This window comes from Etheostoma spectabile, chromosome 12 (genome assembly GCF_008692095.1).
Source record: "Etheostoma spectabile isolate EspeVRDwgs_2016 chromosome 12, UIUC_Espe_1.0, whole genome shotgun sequence".
Taxonomy (NCBI): domain Eukaryota; kingdom Metazoa; phylum Chordata; class Actinopteri; order Perciformes; family Percidae; genus Etheostoma; species Etheostoma spectabile.
In genome coordinates this window covers 12,637,456-12,653,862 of record NC_045744.1, presented here as the reverse complement: position 1 = coordinate 12,653,862, position 16,407 = coordinate 12,637,456, and the positions used below count along the sequence as shown (strand labels likewise).

Here is a 16,407-nt window from a genome sequence, read left to right as displayed (position 1 = left end):
TTCAAACTTACGTTAATATAGTTGAAATGCCTGCAGCAGGTCGGTAATAACTGCTCACAAAGTTCAGGGTCTTTGATGCCATTTTTAAACATATTCATTCAACAGAAATATGAGGATGTTTTGCCGCATACTGCATTTTGTCCCACCAAGGATCACAACAATACATTACAGGAAAATATGCCCAAACTTGAGTAGTTTCAATATTTTTATTGCAATGATAAGATACAGATATATTTCCAGACATCCAGTTTTATTAAATTATACTCCAATATTGCATGAGACAGTCTTCAGAATAATATTGATCCAAATGTGGACATCTAGGTGATCAAAAGACAGTTTTTGACCAAATATAAAACATGGATGTTTAACAATGTCACTTTTTAATTCCCCAATAAACCTTTGATGAGAAGCAGCAGCATAAAGAGTAATAATACTACAATATACAACAAACCGATACTGTGCAACAGTCAACAATTGGGAGAATCTTTTTATTCTCTTTTGTGAAATGGTTATGCAAATATTGAGTACAGTGACTGGCAACTCAGGACATAGAGATGCACTTTGCCCGTTTGGGGAAGGAAAAAAAAACCCCAGACATACAAGAAAAGAAACATGGACGTGTGAGTTAGAAAGAGTTACAAACCTCAGTGGGATAACAGGAGACAGAACAAAAGACTGAATACAGTCTAAGTGAGTCCATTTTTAGGCAAAACAAATAACTGTACAGAAAGCTGGGTGAAATATATTAAGATACTGTTTCACTGTGAGGACTTGTTGCCACGTCAGACTAAATGAGAACCAGCAGTGTGACACAATCCACTGGCGGAACTTGGGTTAATGACTGACCATGTGTTAGTAAGAGAAATCTTGTTGGAAAAAAAAAAAAAAACAATCAGATGTTACGGTGACAAATTTAAAAAAGGAAATACAGGAAAATGTTTATTTAATAAATTACCACTGTTTTTTTTTTCTAATCCCAGATTTTACCTTTAAATAATAAATTTGCTCTTTAGGATTGTATAAAAACAAAAATCTGCAGAATACAAATTATACCTCCTAAAACAAAATAAAAAAAGGAAAATAGTCATTTTATAGTTTTTAGACTGCAATTATTGTATATAGTTGATATATCAATAGAATCCATATATAAATGATACACTTCTATTTTTTTTTATACTATATAATCCTTGCTATGACTAAAAAAAAAAAAGCATCTAAGACATTTCTAGCCAGAAGATAACGGGAAGGAACAGTTTGGACCATGGCCGCCAGCTACTGGGCTTTGATTGGAAATGAAACCGGGGTCTGCTTAGTCGATAAAACCATTTTCACACAACAGCTTGTGCAAGACAAGACAGAACTGGTTTGGATGGGAGTCTAGTGCTAACACCTTAAAAGGATTCACTGAGACCAAAATCTTTGTTTAGCTACACACTTATAACTTTGTGCTGTGCTTTATTTATCTTTTCAAAGATGCAAACGTTTTGAGAAGTTTGACACTGCGGTTACAACATGACGAAATTAACAAAAACGTACCCCTCGCTCTTCCGCTCTCCATATTAAATCAGCATGCATAACATCATTATTAGTTGTGTTTGGCACTAGAGTTTACTTTAAATCTTGTTATGTTTGCAAACAAGACAAGTTAATCAGTGAACGTAGCATCTTCTAGCTTTTGTTGTTAAACAAATGCTGCAATCTTTAAAAAATAAAATAAAAATGAAGTATGCTAGCTGTGTCCCAGTTTCTCACATTTACTCTTAAAGATAAGTCCCACATTATTTAACAAGAACTACTTCAGACTGTGTAGAAGATTGCACTATGATCATCAGCCAATAAAAAAAAGAATTAGAAGAATTTTTTTTTTTTCTTACTGAAAATGGCAAGTACCTCAAGGAGTCATGCTACACCGCTTTCATTATATTCCATCCAGCCACATCATGGTCGCTTTTGGTTCCTTCGAGTAAACTACAGGATTTGGTCCATCCGGCTTGGTTCAGGTTTTAAAGCAGGTTACTTTGCTGTAAGGGCTGCCTGAGAAAGCTATCAGACTGCTGCACCAAAACACCAACAAAAGGTGAAAGAACGGGGAAACCAGCACGTCTTCGCTTACTGGTCCGTTAAGCATGATATCTCTTCTTTGCTTTGACCTCACATCCAAATGTAACCAAAGAGAGGGGACAAAAAAAAACATTTTGAGTTGAAATGACAAAAAGAAACATGAGATGAGAAATCAGAAATGAGAAAGAAAAAAATGAAAACTCTCAGTGTTTGTTGGTTTGATATTTTTGTTGACAACTTCCTCAGGCAAACATGTCAGTGGCAGTTTTCAATTTTACATAAATAACATTTGGGTAGGAGGAATAAGATTCACAATAAGGCTTCTTTTAGATTCCCCCCCACCCATTGTCGTAGCCATTTACTTTTCATCGTTGTGTCTATCCCAGTACTGTTCTATTGGTACGGTTTAGTGGAAGATCTCAACAAGAAGAGATGAAGCCTCTCCTCTGCCTCGGCAGGCTCGGAGGGGCTGAAATAGCAGGTCCTGGGATCACAGGAGGAAGGGAGGAAAGGCCAGAGAGAGAAAAAGTAGAGAGTGATGAGATTGTAAGAAGTTTATGTTTCAGCAGTCTGGGGTTTAGTCTCACTCTCACCGCCTTCTTTCCTTTCTTGCGTCTCCTCGTCTTCCTCCTCCTGGTCTTCCTCCTCTGTGTGCTGCTCCAGCTCCTCCCTGGTGATCATCTCAAAGTCGTTCCCATTGCTGTGCTGCGAGCCTTCTTCCTCCCGGCGGTCGCTGTCTGTGTCCGAGTGGCGGTCCGGCCCCGTTCCCTCCCCTTCTGCTTCTTTACTCTCTTCGGCCTCTTTGCCTTCCTCCTCCTCCTCCTCCTCTTCCTCATCGCCGTCCTTCTTCTCGCTGTCTGATTTGTCATCGCTGTCTGACTTCTGAGCCTTGTTGCCATCGTTGTCCTTCTCGTCTGTCTTGTCTGAGCCCTTCTTGTTGCTGGCTCGCGGTCCTTTGTACTCGTGGGTGTAGAGCGGCCGGAACGAGTCGATGAAACCGACATCTGCAGTCAAGTTAGGGAGGAACCAGAAATGGTGGCGGCCGCCAGTCACCAGCCAGATGATCAGGAAGAGGATGCAGCGAGCTGAAGACAGAGGTGACAACCAGTGGGATCAGTTTGAATCTACAGTAATTCATACATCTCTTTAACTCTAGTGATATTCAAATCTAGAATAAACCCTCTGCTGCTCACCTGTGACTGAATGTTTGTCTACAACACTTTTATTCTCCTTACTGAATATAGGGCAACTTACACCCAATTACGTCGTAACGGTATCCCTCATGTGTTATTATTTTGTATTTATACATGTATTTCTATTTCATTTTATTCTATTTTAGTTGATTTTACAAATGCATTTCTCTGCTTATACAAATACTCAGAAGTGCCTCTCTGTTTGAAAGGAGCCATACAAATAACTGAGGAACTGAACAATTTATGTTCTTAAAAGGTTTCTTAAAAAATGAATGCTCTCTGTCCACTGGAACGCCACGGCTTTTCATTTAAAACGGTTTATTTAAAACAATAATACTTATCAAACAGATGGAATTAGAAATAAAGGCCTGCCTCTAATAAAAGCCTGCTTCAAATAAAAACTGGGTAACTTCTGCGGTTCAGGTAAATAAAGGCCCCGGCTTTTATTTGAAGAATTACGGTAATTGCATTTCTCTATGACGACAACACACGTTTGCTAGAGATTTTGGGTGAACTACGATATTTTGTTTGAAACATACTAAACCCTTAATCTTTGCTTTTTTCTTGTGAACTACTGGGTAATTTTCCTTCCTAGGACCATATTTTTTCTTCTTCTAATAAAACAAGAAAAAGATAAATGTTTGAGCTAGCCATATCCATTAGACATACGCAACATGGGAAGTAAAGGTGCCATAAGAGAAAAAAGCTGGAAACTACTGCTAAAATCTCAAATTTCTATGCAAATTAAAAATGGTTACATTTATATTTAAAATGTTATGACATATATATGAAGTACATGTACTTACCAACAGCAAGAAGCAATATACTGGCTACAAAGCATCCTGCCGCAACACTTAGATAGTAAACTCCTACACGCATTTCTGCTGGCCACAGGGGGAACAGTGTGGCTGCTATCACAGCAATGACTGAAGGGAACACACACACACACACACACACACACACACACACACACACACACACACCACACACACACACACACACACACACACACACACACACACACACACACACAAAATCAGCTGCCATCAGCAAAAGATAACGATGCATTCAATTTGTTTTCAAAGGAACTCCATTTATGATTTTCAACTTCTGACTCACCAAGGATCAGTCCCATGGCAAATGTCTTAAAATGAACAGGATCGTAGATCCACACATACACCTAGAAAAAGAAAGAAAAGAGAACACATGTTGGGTTTTAAAGTCTTTCAGGATCACAAACACTTCTCCCACATACAGTATATACATATTTATGCTCTAAGCACACTCACCTCATTTCCATCTAGAAACAGTTGATCCTCATGAGGCTCCAGTTTAAACTTTTTCTTCACCTCTTTCTTCTTCTTGGGGGTTCCAGGACTGTCATCCTATGAGAATGTATAATTAAATAAACAAATATTATATATAAAAATCTGTATTTTTACTTAGAAATCACAAATACTGCAGTCACAGTGAGGCCTACATATTGGTAATACCTCTTTCACACCAATGACCAGGGTCGTTCTTTTGTCAATTCAAACCAAGCCAGTCATCACGGGTTGATTCCTGGTCATGGAAGGTTTATTCAAAAACCTTTTTTTGGACAAGGGGAGAACATTTGCCTTTGTTTAGTCAATATCCACGCTGTTCCATTTCCTGGATTGCTCTTGTTCTGCTGAAAATTCCGCCAGATGTCACTTTTTTTGGGCCGGAAGTCTGTTACTTTTTGCTTTCTTTGTGTTGTAATTTTAAACTCCAATAAATTTATGACTACTATTGTTAACTGCTGCTCATATCGCTGCAGGGTAAATCCAGACATCTAGCTAGACTATCTGTCCAATCTGAGTTTTCGACGAGACAAGGCTTTGCTTTCCTTTTCCAACCAATTACATAATTTGTCCTGCCCCGGTGGTTGGCCACCCGGGTCACGTGCAATTGACATTGTAATGGACCAGCATTCGAACTGCATTCAATCCACATATCAACCTGGGTCGCGAAGATGAGCCGATCAATGCTGGTTAACCCTTTCAAACACAATATCAACCCTGGTTGAGCCCTTGGTGTGAAGGGGGAATTAGAGACAGATCGTAGACTGGAACTTAACCGTATGCTAATTGTGGGTTTTATGTTAAAATAGTTCTTAATTACATTCCAGCGAACTTCTCTTAGCGGCAAACAGCTAGCTGACTATGCCAGAAAGCTACCGGCACCTCTATAGCTTACTAATTAACATGTTGTATGCTGTCTGTTTACTCTGTAGAAAACGAAAGATTTACTGTTTTTTCTTCATTCTAGGTAAGAAAATGAATGAGTGTATTGACTAAACTTGTACTTTAAGTGTTAATGTTATTGAAAGGTCTACACTGAATGCAGCATTTCAGTTGGTTATAGTTGGTTGGTCACATTAAGAACTCAAACTGGCAATTGGCCCAAAAAAACCTAACCTGTATATTTTCCACCATGAACACACTGAGCTTTTTCTTTCTTGATTTCTAAAGATCTAAATATCCACCCATTTACTGTCAAGTTCAGCAGTGTCAAGGCAACTCTGATCACTCATTACAAACAAAACTGACATCAGCGTGAACATCAAGTCTGTAAACTGCGCAACACCTTGTTTCAGATGGATCCCCCAGTCATAGCAGTGACAATATACTGATGTTTGACAGTAATGCACAAGCATTTTCATCTACTAAATTTGTAAACACTACTCATAGCATTTCGCATTTTACCAAATACCAAATTTGTAATTGGAGATGTTCTATCGTTACTATGTATATAGAGAGGCCAAACATAAAAGCCGCAACAGTGGGAACACTTTCTTGTGAAGACAGATATAATCTGAGGGGTTTTGTCAACATAGAGGTCAACAACAGTGTTTGATCACGTACGTTCTTCTCTTTCTTGGTTTCAACAGCCTCAGACTCTTTCTTCTTTTCTTTCTCCTTCTTCCCTTTTCTCTCTTCCTCTTTGCTGCTGTCACCCTTGGTCTTCTCCTTCTCTTTCTCCTTCTCCTTCTCTTTCTTGGTGTCTTTCTCTGGCTTTTTCTTCATCACTTTGAGAGCCCGGTGGAAGAACTGCTTCTTTAGGAGTCTACAGAGGAGAGGAGAATGACTGGTTATAAAGGCTGATTATTTAACACCGATTTGTAGAACGGTTTTCATTATTTCCGTACATTATATAGACCCAAAAACTAATTGACAAATCAAGAAAATAACCAGTTAATTAATTGACAGTTAAAATAATAGTAATAGTATAGTAATAGTAATTACTTAGTTGCAGCCCTATATACCAGTGACCATATAGCAAGCGTATGTATCAAATGCTTAGATACCTTATTTTGGAATAAAATCATTGCACATGACAAATAATTATTAGGTAGCATGGTGTGTTAGAAAGCTTACCTGTTGCAGTAATCCAACACAGACTCCCTGGTGGTGAACAGAGCCTCCTCTCCCTTCTTCGCCTTGGCCCACTTCGAGTCCATAAGACAGTCCACTGCCTTGGAGGCTAAGTATAGGGACACAAAGATATTAAAAAACACAGTGGTACAAGGTCTGAAAATGCCATTCGGTGATTTTATCAGCTGTGCAGAAGCTGAATGACTGCCATTGTGCAAAAACATCACTACATTAATGCACATGGAATTTATTTATTATTTAATTTATTTGAAAAATTAATACAAAGCAGAACATAGGGCAGTAGTTTAGATGGAGTAAAATGTCACACTGACGCTATCATCACCTTATAAGTAGCTTGTAAATGTAAATGTACTGTATTTATATAGCGCTTTTCTAGTCTTAACGACTACTCAAAGCGCTTTTACATCATACAGGAAACATTCACCATTCACACACATTCATACACTGTGGCCGAGGCTGCCGTACAAGGTGCCACCTGCTCATCAGATAAACACTCACACACATTCACACTCCAATGCGCAGCATCGGGGGCAACTCAGGGTTCAATGTCTTGCCCAAGGACACTTCGACATGGGACTGCAGGGCCAGGGATTGAACCACCAACCTTCCGATTGGAAGGCAATCGCTCTAGCCACAGCCGCCCCGTAAGAGTTGCGCATTTATACATCTAGCAGTTACAGACCAACATTATCATCCCTGTGGAGTCAAGTTTGTGTCCACCTGAGGAATGCAAGTCCAGTATTCAATCTCTTGTATCTCTGCTTTGGTCTTTACCAACTCCTGAGGGAAACATTTGGCCGTTTAGCTGCTAACTCCACTGTGTTCAACAGCTGGTCGGTAACTGTCTGTCTCCTGTTTGGTGTAGAGCATATTTTACAGTTACTGTTTTCTGTAAGATTGTTTATACTCAATGTTTCCGACTGCACTTGAAAGCAGCTTCATTTCACAGAGAAAGAGATGCAGCGATGGTGCTTTGTTGTTGCAGGAAACAGTCAACTGTTACAAAAACTTCTGGGAAGTTGAGTGCATGTGTTAAACCAGCAGCGATAGAGGCAGTGATGTATCCTGTGTACTGTGCGGGCACAGGCTCAAAACCGGTTGAATCTTCTCATTTGTTTCTGCGTTCTTCCCCCCCACCCCCAGCTACAACTCTTTTACAATTTAATTTGATTAATTCTTGTTGTAAAAATAGTTATCATAGCCACTCTAAGTATGTCTACTTATCCCTTTATCCGACAAAATAATGGCTACATGCTGTTGACAGCTGTCCTAAGCAAAGATAAGAAACTGTAAGGTCATTTGATGGTGATGAGCGAAATAAGCAGCCTTAGCAGTCATAACCTCTTATGTATACAACTACTGACTAAGCAAACAGATTTTCCCAACACTAACAAACGTACTGCACCATGCAAAACAAGACAAGTATAAATACTGTGTTGCTGGGTAAGGTCTGTAAATGGGACTGCAGCTGGCTCATTTGTTTAAGAATTTGACAACTCTTCGATAATGTGAAACAGAGTTTTCCCTGAAAACACACCACGTTTTTACTCACTGTGACAAAACTGCACAGCTGAATCTCTGCTGGTGTGTTTGAAAAAAATAAATAAAAGGCAGTGTTTGATCTCCTGATTCCCAGTCCACCCAGTTATGTTTGGGTTGGTGTTGTGCTTGTTGCTTCACATTCCACAGCTGAGCACTAACCAATAAAATAGTCGACTCTGTGGCCCATCATGTTGGTGGACTTGGTAGGGCAGTTGAATCGGAGGTACTTGGCCACCGCCTTCTCCTCCTTGGTGGGCTCACTCACCTCCTGCAGGACCAGACAAACACACATGATAATATACAGGCATGAAAACAATATTACACTCAGTCAGTGATACTTTACTATCTAACTCTGCCGTCAGGGTCCTCACCCACACCAAGACGTGGGAGCACATCACCCCAACCCTCATTCACCGTCACTGGCTGGAATTAAGTCCTGCATCAAATATAAAATCCTCCTTCTCACATACATATCCCTCGGACCTCCTCTATCATACAGCCCACCCCAAAACCTGCGGTCCCCAGCTGCTGGCCTGCTCTCCATTCCCAACACCAGACTCTACTTTTGGAGACAGAGCCTTTAGTGTTGCAGCCCCATCCCTCTGGAAGATGCAGATTTGCAGATATTTGAAATGCTACATCCCTGGACATTTTTAAAAACCTCCTGAAACACCACTTGTTCACTACAGCCTCCAACCTCCCTTAGTATTAACACTGCAATTCTGTAAAGTGTATCATGAAAGGCGCTATATAAACAGTTACTAATATTATTATTATAATAATATTCTGGCATTGAACTACAGACAGACAATCAACAGCAAATCTTAAAGATACATCCAGACAGGATTTACGTTAGCCGCCATATGCCATTATCTTTTCATGTCTCATATCTGCTTTGTGCATGTGTGGAGAGGCACAGGCAGTGAACACGCCCAGACGGACGGCTTGTCAGCGAGCGCCTGGTGGCTGGGTTTGCCACAGAGCTCTGACTGTTGTTTGTGTATATGCACCAAATAAGAGTTTGGAGTACTCGGCCTTCTTTGAGACCTTGAATGGAGTCCTGTGAGGGGCTCCAGTAGGGGACTCCATAGTTCTGCTGGTGGATTTCAACACACACATGGGCCATGATGGAGATACATGGAGAGACGTGATTGGTAGGAACGGCCTCCCTGATCTAAACCAGAGTGGTTGTCTGTTGTTGGACTTCTGTGCTAGTCATGGATTGACTATAACAAAAGCACCAAAAGTACCAAAGCACCCTAGGCCAAAGGTCAATGATCAATTTTATAATCGTTTCATCTGATCTGAGGCCGTATATGGCAAATAAGTTATCCCGGAGGGATCCAGAGGCAGTTGCAAGGTACTGAAGGGCTGCAGCCTCTGTCGTGAAAGAGGCAAAGCCACAGGTGTGGGAGAAGTTCAGAGAAAACATGCAGAACGACTTCCGGTTGGAACCAAGGTGCTTCTGGAAAACCGTTCGCCACTTCAGAAGGGGGAATTCAGAACACAAGACAAAAAAGGAGTTTGCTTGCAAAAGGTAATGTTTAAAATTATTAGTTTTCTTGATTACCGTTTATGTGATTGTTGTGAGCTAAAATCGTACTTACGATCAAAAATTTGGTTAATTGCACAGCCCTCTGTTGTAGTGCACATGTATTATGCTGTAAAGTATACCTAGAATAACAAAAATAGTAACTGCATCCGGGCTTCTGCACTGCATTGCAATAAAATGTGCTCAGCCTTTTTAATGTCAAAAACAGGTGTGGTGAGTGACTTAAATCTATTACTTTTTATATATCTCGGATACATTTTTTGGGAATGAAAAACTAGAAAACAGATTCAAAATTACCTGATTTTAGTTTATGTTTTGTCTAATCCAGTGAATTTAATATGTACTTGACCAAGTTCATACTACATTTAAAAGGGTCAACATTGAATATTTAACTGCCCTTCACCCCCAAATGAACATCCAAGCTCTGCTGTGTCTGCTGGGGTGCTAACATCTTTGACTGTGAGAATGCTCTCTATTTTTCACAAACAACAATCTACTTTGAGCAAAACTCCAAAGTTGTATTCATAGCTCATGTGAGAGGTGTCAGGTTCAGGACACTTAAACTTACTAAATTAATTCTCTATCAAGAGGTAACCAAAATATGTTCAAATAATGTTGGAATCGGAGTGGTTGGAAAAAAAGCTTGCACAGTGTAGACAGTATCTAGCAAAAGTCATCCTCCCTTCTCACAACATCTGCAACACTGAACCACATGCCAACAAACCAGGAATGAGAGCATTGGCACAATGAGAGTCAGTGCTGCTCTACCCAGTCCACCTGCTTCCGGCCAGCAACATGAGGAAGATGAGGCTATCAAACCAGCAGGTATCAGTCACACAGCTCGGTTACATGAGACCTCTACACAGAAAGCCCCCTGTCACCATCTATATGATCTACCTGGCTTGATCACATGAGGATTAGCTGCTGTGCTCTAACAGCTATTGTATGTGATTGCTATTGCTCCAAACCAGGACCAAAGCACTGGTCTTTAAAATGCATAGCCAAATAACAGTTTGGATCGATATGACACCCATCCCCCCTTTTAAATACGCTAAGACACAATGAAAAATGGGAGCTGAATAAAAAAGAGGAATCATGTCAAAAAGGAGATAACTGTTGTGTAATGTAGCGTGGTGATCTTTGGAAGCCTCTTTAAAGACTTAAAGGTCATAACAATATGAGTTGTTATGCAACTGAATTTGAACATGCAGAGACTTACACTTAGTTGGGTGGTTTATTAGGAACACCCACCTCAAGCTAATGCAACAGCCTTGTAATAAATCCTTCCTGCAGTTTGTGGGGCTGTTGGACTGTATTGTGTTGTACTGGGAAGTGTTTCTAACATTTAGACTACCCTCATTATTTTAATAGAGCAGATAAAATCCCATAAATAGGAACATTATAACATTTATCAATGTTGCAGGTCTGTTAAATGAGAGAGCATTACTTATGAAGGTGAACCAAGTAACAGGCAACCAAGTGTACATGAAAATAATAATCTTTGCTTCATATCAATTCCTGAATACTGTGATGTAAAACACTATCACAATTTGAAAACTGAAGAGGAATTGTGTTTATAATGTAGAGTGGTGGTGTTAAGAGACAAAACTATTTTTGGTTTCAAGTATGTTCATAAATGAGAAAAAAAATCTCAGTTTGTTAGGAAACTAACTCAAACATGCAAGAGAAATACTGTACACTCAGTTGCCAGGATAATACGTACACCTTGCTAAAACTAGTGCAATCTAGAACAACAATCTGCAGTAAATCCTACGAAGGATGAAATGTTAATTTTGGAGGCTGTAGTTTGTCGTGCTGTATTGAATTGTTAAACTGCAAGGAGTAATCCATTAATATTTAGCCTACATTAATATAAAATATCTAAAACAATTTTAAGAAACAAACTTATTAAAAAGTAAGATTTATTGCAAGGCTGTTTAATTAGAGAACATTCGTTTCAGCTAGACCTACTTGATAAATCGGCATATGAATATTTAATATCCAAGTAACATTCTTGGTTACACAGCAATTTTAGCATGGATATAAAACACTTGTTCTATATGTATGAATTTAAGCCTCTGAATGCTTTCAGGTAAAACACATTCAAGTTGCATTTTAGTAATCAAGAGAAACAGAGGTAAAAAAAAATGAGAAAATGTGAGTCTAATACAGGGTGATAATGTTGGTAATAAACTGGCCTCTCTTAACTGTGGTCCACACAATAGTATGCTATGTGTTGTTAATTTTGTTGCTGAGTCTGACACTACTGCTGTGCACCAAATCCATACTAACTGTATACAGTATGCACTATAATAAATCTGATGGTATGTTTTAGAGCTGCACAATTAATCAAATTTTCATCACGAATTTGGCTTCCTACGATCAAATTTGCATGATCGAGCAATATTTTAAATGAGTCATTCCGTTCATAGAACACTCCGTAAATCCCTGTCTGATCATGTGCCAGTCAGAGTTGTTCACTGGGCCGCACAGCTTGGTTTCTAGATGTAGACAGTCCCGGAGGATAGAGTAATAAGAGGAAAATTCCCCAACAGATAGCTGTCAGTTATACGTTGGTTACAAGGTTTACCAGTTTACTAGTAAATGCAACATTTTGTCCCGTCTGCGTTTTTCAGAAAACAGCAGTGACCAGTGCTAGTTAGTGTCTAGAAACTAACTAGGGCTCTAGAGTGCGACCAAAATGTGTACGGGTGCGACTAACACTAACTAACCTAGGTCGTACCAGTGCACCTAATGTCCTTGCATCCGCTGCCAGCCCCGCCCCCATTCACTCATGTGCGGCTCACCAGCAACCTGGTCAACCTTGTCAAGCATGAGAGGCAAACCTGTATTTGTACCAGTGTTTCCGCTGGTAACTCTCTGCTATTGCGGCCGCCACGGTGAAAAACACAGTAGAAGTTATTGAATGCAACTAACTACAGTTTGTTGAGTAATAGCGTGTGAGAAGGAGCCTGCTGGACCTGCAAGAGATGTGACCCATGTCCAGAATATCGTAGTTCATAAAAATGCAGCGCAGTGACGATACAGACATTTCATACATACGACGTGTGTATCTCCGCTGACCCGCCATTCGACCCATTCATAACGAGTCAGCCGTCACTCTGTGAGTAGCATACGCTTCAGTCCATTCCCACTCTCCCTATCTCTTTTAATCAGTCTGTTATTGTTGTTGAAAACAAGTGAAGGAGTACCCAGAGATAATTTAAAAAAATATATATCCTAGGCTATTTATTTCAGATAATTTTAATTTAAATGTATTGCAGCTGTATATTTTCAATCGGGGAAGATTGAGTTTGGAGGATTTGCAAGATGCTAGTGTGGCAAACTGATTTAGCCAAGGCCAAAGGAAGACGGCCAAATTACAGGTGTTGGCCATGTGAGGGCATGCGACAGCAAGGGGGGGGGGGGGGACCTGCTATAAGACTTGAGCCATGAAATGTTACGTCTCAGTTCAGGGACATATTAGCCTCAAATCCAGTCACTACTGTAGCTAACGTTACCTGCTGTGTAACATGTTTTTAGTGTTTGCTAGCGTGACATGCAGCGATGTTTCTGTTGCCTCTAGTGTCTGTTTTGGAGCATAAGAAAGCAGCGCAGACATTTAAGTGGCACTGTAACAAGGTACCAAAATCCCTGTTAGTATTTTGTCCAATAGATATCGGCATAAAACTTCAACATAAGAATGTAGCACAATATGGATGTGAAAGCAGTTATAAATAGCCTATTGACAATAAAATGTGTTTTGGTTAAATGTGTTTTTGGTTAAAATCAACAAATAATCATAACTAATTGTGATTAGAAAATAATCGTGATTATCATTTTGGCCATAACCGTGCAGCCCTAGTATGTATAGTATGTTTTGAAACTAGTATGCAATCAACATACAAAGAATTATACAATATTTGCACCACTGGACACCAATCAAACTGCAACTTAAAATGGAACTGCCATTTACGTAAAAAAACAGTAAAATGTTCCAAAACCTGTGGAATTCAACATAGTGTATGCTTTATTTTGCTCCGTTTCCAGTTATGTCACACAACAAACTCAAACCAAATTTTTACAGTCTGACACTTGGACACAGCTCATATCTGTATGAACAGTCATACTTTATTAAAATGCGTCTAAACAAAGTTTTGCCAATCTGCTTTTTATGCATATGTATCAATAAACATCTGAAAAGGGCCTGCTCATGTCATCTGTTCTTACCATGTGACAGGTGAAGTAATCAAATTATTGTGTCTGGTTTTGGTGGTACAAACAGATTAGTAATGGGATGCTTTTGGAGGAAAGGCTTGGGATTCTAAAATCAAACTACTAGCTACACGTTTTGTTTTGTTTTAAACATGCGGTGGGGTTATGTTTACGTTGACTGACCATGTAGCCACTCCATAAATAAACTGAAATCAAGCGCTAATGGAGGAAAAGTAACGTTTTTAGTAACAACGCTGCTACCTGCGCAGTAAGTTAGATTGTGAGGCACTGTGTCGACTCATTAATTAAAGTTCCCGCAGATTGCCGAACGTTATGTAAACACGTCTGGTTAGAGCTGACGCAGCTTAGCCAGAAAACGTTTTCAATCAGAAAAAAAGATGGTGGACTGTGGAGACAGCTAAGAAGAACCTATAGCAACAACGTTTTTGTGTGAGTGGTAATGATAACAAAGATAATAATGAGCTTGAAACCGTGTCATCAAAATACAAACCATAACATTTGTTTTCGCTAGCCAGCTAATGCTAGCTACCGTTAGCTATCATCTGGCTTCATCTGCCGCCGGTTACTGGCTCCCCACGAGTATGTTTCTGTTAACAAACATCCCGCGATAGGTAGCAAAATAGCACATGGTTGTTTTTACATTTGTTGTCCTTCAACTTGCACGGGCAGCAATATGAATGTATTAAGCGATGTTACCTGGATCCGCTTCTTGTGCCTCCTGCGCTCCGCCATGATCCCCCAACTCAGCTTCTCTGACGGGCGCGAGGCTGCGCACGCGCATAGAGCGTGTAATATCCCGTTGTATCGCGAGACTAACCGAGCAGCGGCTCACAAAAAACCTGATATTAGGCTCGTTCGAGATGAACTGCGCCTCGCCTGTAAAGTGGACGAGAGCAGGCGGCAGCAGCGGGGGGCGGGGACAAAAAGCTGCGGTAAAGTCGGACAGTTTCCAGCCGATTCCAGCTCCTTCAGGCTGGACAGGAAGTGATGAAAACACTGTGGTGCGATTCCGATTTAATAAAATATAATCAGACCCTCATACCAGCTGGTACACAGTCTCCAGTTGTTTTAGTTATGACAGAGTAGCTGGCAAAGTGCTCTACATGCGACCTGTTGCTGATTTTAATGAACAACACACTGGAGATGATCCGTGATCTGAACGGATTTAGTCTCTCTGACTTCTAAACTTAACTATCAGTCACACAACATGTGTTCTGGACAGAATAAGTCTTTAAATCAGACAAATAGCAATTAAAATCGCTCCGATTGAAAAACAATAAAAAGTTTATATAAAACGTCATCATGTTGTAAACCAATCAGGTGTTAAATCAGCTGAGAAGCCGGCGTTTCCCAGCATGCTCTGGGTCCGCCTGGGTCCGCCTGGCTCTTGCAGTCGGTGAAAAGCAACTGCGCCGCCTGCGTCTCAGAACTGCGGCCGCCTTGCTCTCGTGAGATTTCCGTTGCCCACGTGTGCATGACGTCAGAGCAAGTCGGGATCAAGTCGGACATAAATCTAACCGGCATGCAACGGGCGCCGATCGCCGGTGATCGATTCTGCGCAGACCTGGCTCATCTCGAACGAGCCTAATTTTATTTAGGTTAAAGCAGGGGTCTCAAACTCAATTTACTTGGGGGCCGCTGCAAGTAGAGTCTGGGTTTGGCTGGGCCGCATCAAGTATTCCAAAAAAACCCTCTATTTCCTCAAAAAAAAGGCGCGGACCTGCCGGTTCTTTAAACCCCTAGATCTGATATGGTTGGTGCATTTCACAACAACAGACATCACAATAGGCTCGTTCGAGATGAACTGCGCCTCGCCTGTAAAGTGGACGAGAGCAGGCGGCAGCAGCGGGGGGCGGTGACAAAAAGCTGCGTTAAAGTCGGACAGTTTCCAGCCGATTCCAGCAGCCTTCAGGCTGGACAGGAAGTGATGAAAACACTGTGGTGCGATTCCGATTTAATAAAATATAATCAGACACACATACCAGCTGGTACACAGTCTCCAGTTATTTTGATTATGACAGAGTAGCTGGCAAAGTGCTCTACATGCGACCTGTTGCTGATTTTAATGAACAGACTGGAGATGATCCGTGATCTGAACGGATTTAGTCTCTTTGACTTCTAAACTTAACTATCAGTCACACAACATGTGTTATGTACAGAATAAGTCTTTAAATCAGACAAATAGCAATTAAAATCCCTCCGATTCAAAAACAGTAAAAAGTTTATATAAAACGTCATCATGTTGTAAACCAATCAGGTGTTAAATCAGCTGAGAAGCCGGCGTTTCCCAGCATGCTCTGGGTCCGCCTGGCTCTTGCAGTCGGTGAAAAGCAACTGCGCCGCCTGCGTCTCAGAACTGCGGCCGCCTTGCTCTCGTGAGATTTCCGTTGCCCACGTGTGCATG

General features: G+C 40.6%; 1 protein-coding gene and 1 long non-coding RNA gene across 2 annotated transcripts in view; one reads left to right on the top strand and one right to left on the bottom strand.

The window, feature by feature from the left end:
* The window catches only part of LOC116698725 (uncharacterized), a 350,926-nt gene extending 348,679 nt beyond the window's left edge, over nt 1-2,247 (top strand). The window contains exon 2 of the long non-coding RNA XR_004334290.1: nt 2,029-2,247. This is a non-coding gene — a long non-coding RNA (uncharacterized LOC116698725). The remainder of the gene's footprint in view (nt 1-2,028) is intronic.
* On the bottom strand, nt 470-14,902 carry sec62 (SEC62 homolog, preprotein translocation factor). Its single transcript, XM_032530823.1, has 8 exons — nt 14,700-14,902; nt 8,375-8,483; nt 6,656-6,761; nt 6,143-6,344; nt 4,544-4,639; nt 4,374-4,434; nt 4,061-4,180; nt 470-3,146 (listed from the first exon to the last, which is right to left on the bottom strand). Exons 1-8 carry the CDS (start codon nt 14,733-14,735, stop codon nt 2,617-2,619), a joined length of 1,260 nt encoding a protein of 419 aa, XP_032386714.1. The 5' UTR covers nt 14,736-14,902; the 3' UTR covers nt 470-2,616.
* Nucleotides 14,903-16,407: the final 1,505 nt, after the last annotated feature.

Coding starts and splice junctions, on each gene's coding strand:
- sec62 (XM_032530823.1), bottom strand. CDS start 14,735: ATGGCGGAGCGCAGGAGGCACAAGAAGCGGATCCAG. Junction 8,484..14,699: donor GGCACAAGAAGCGGATCCAG/GTAACATCGCTT, acceptor CTGGTCCTGCAG/GAGGTGAGTGAGCCCACCAA. Junction 4,435..4,543: donor TGTTTCTAGATGGAAATGAG/GTGAGTGTGCTT, acceptor TTCTTTTTCTAG/GTGTATGTGTGGATCTACGA.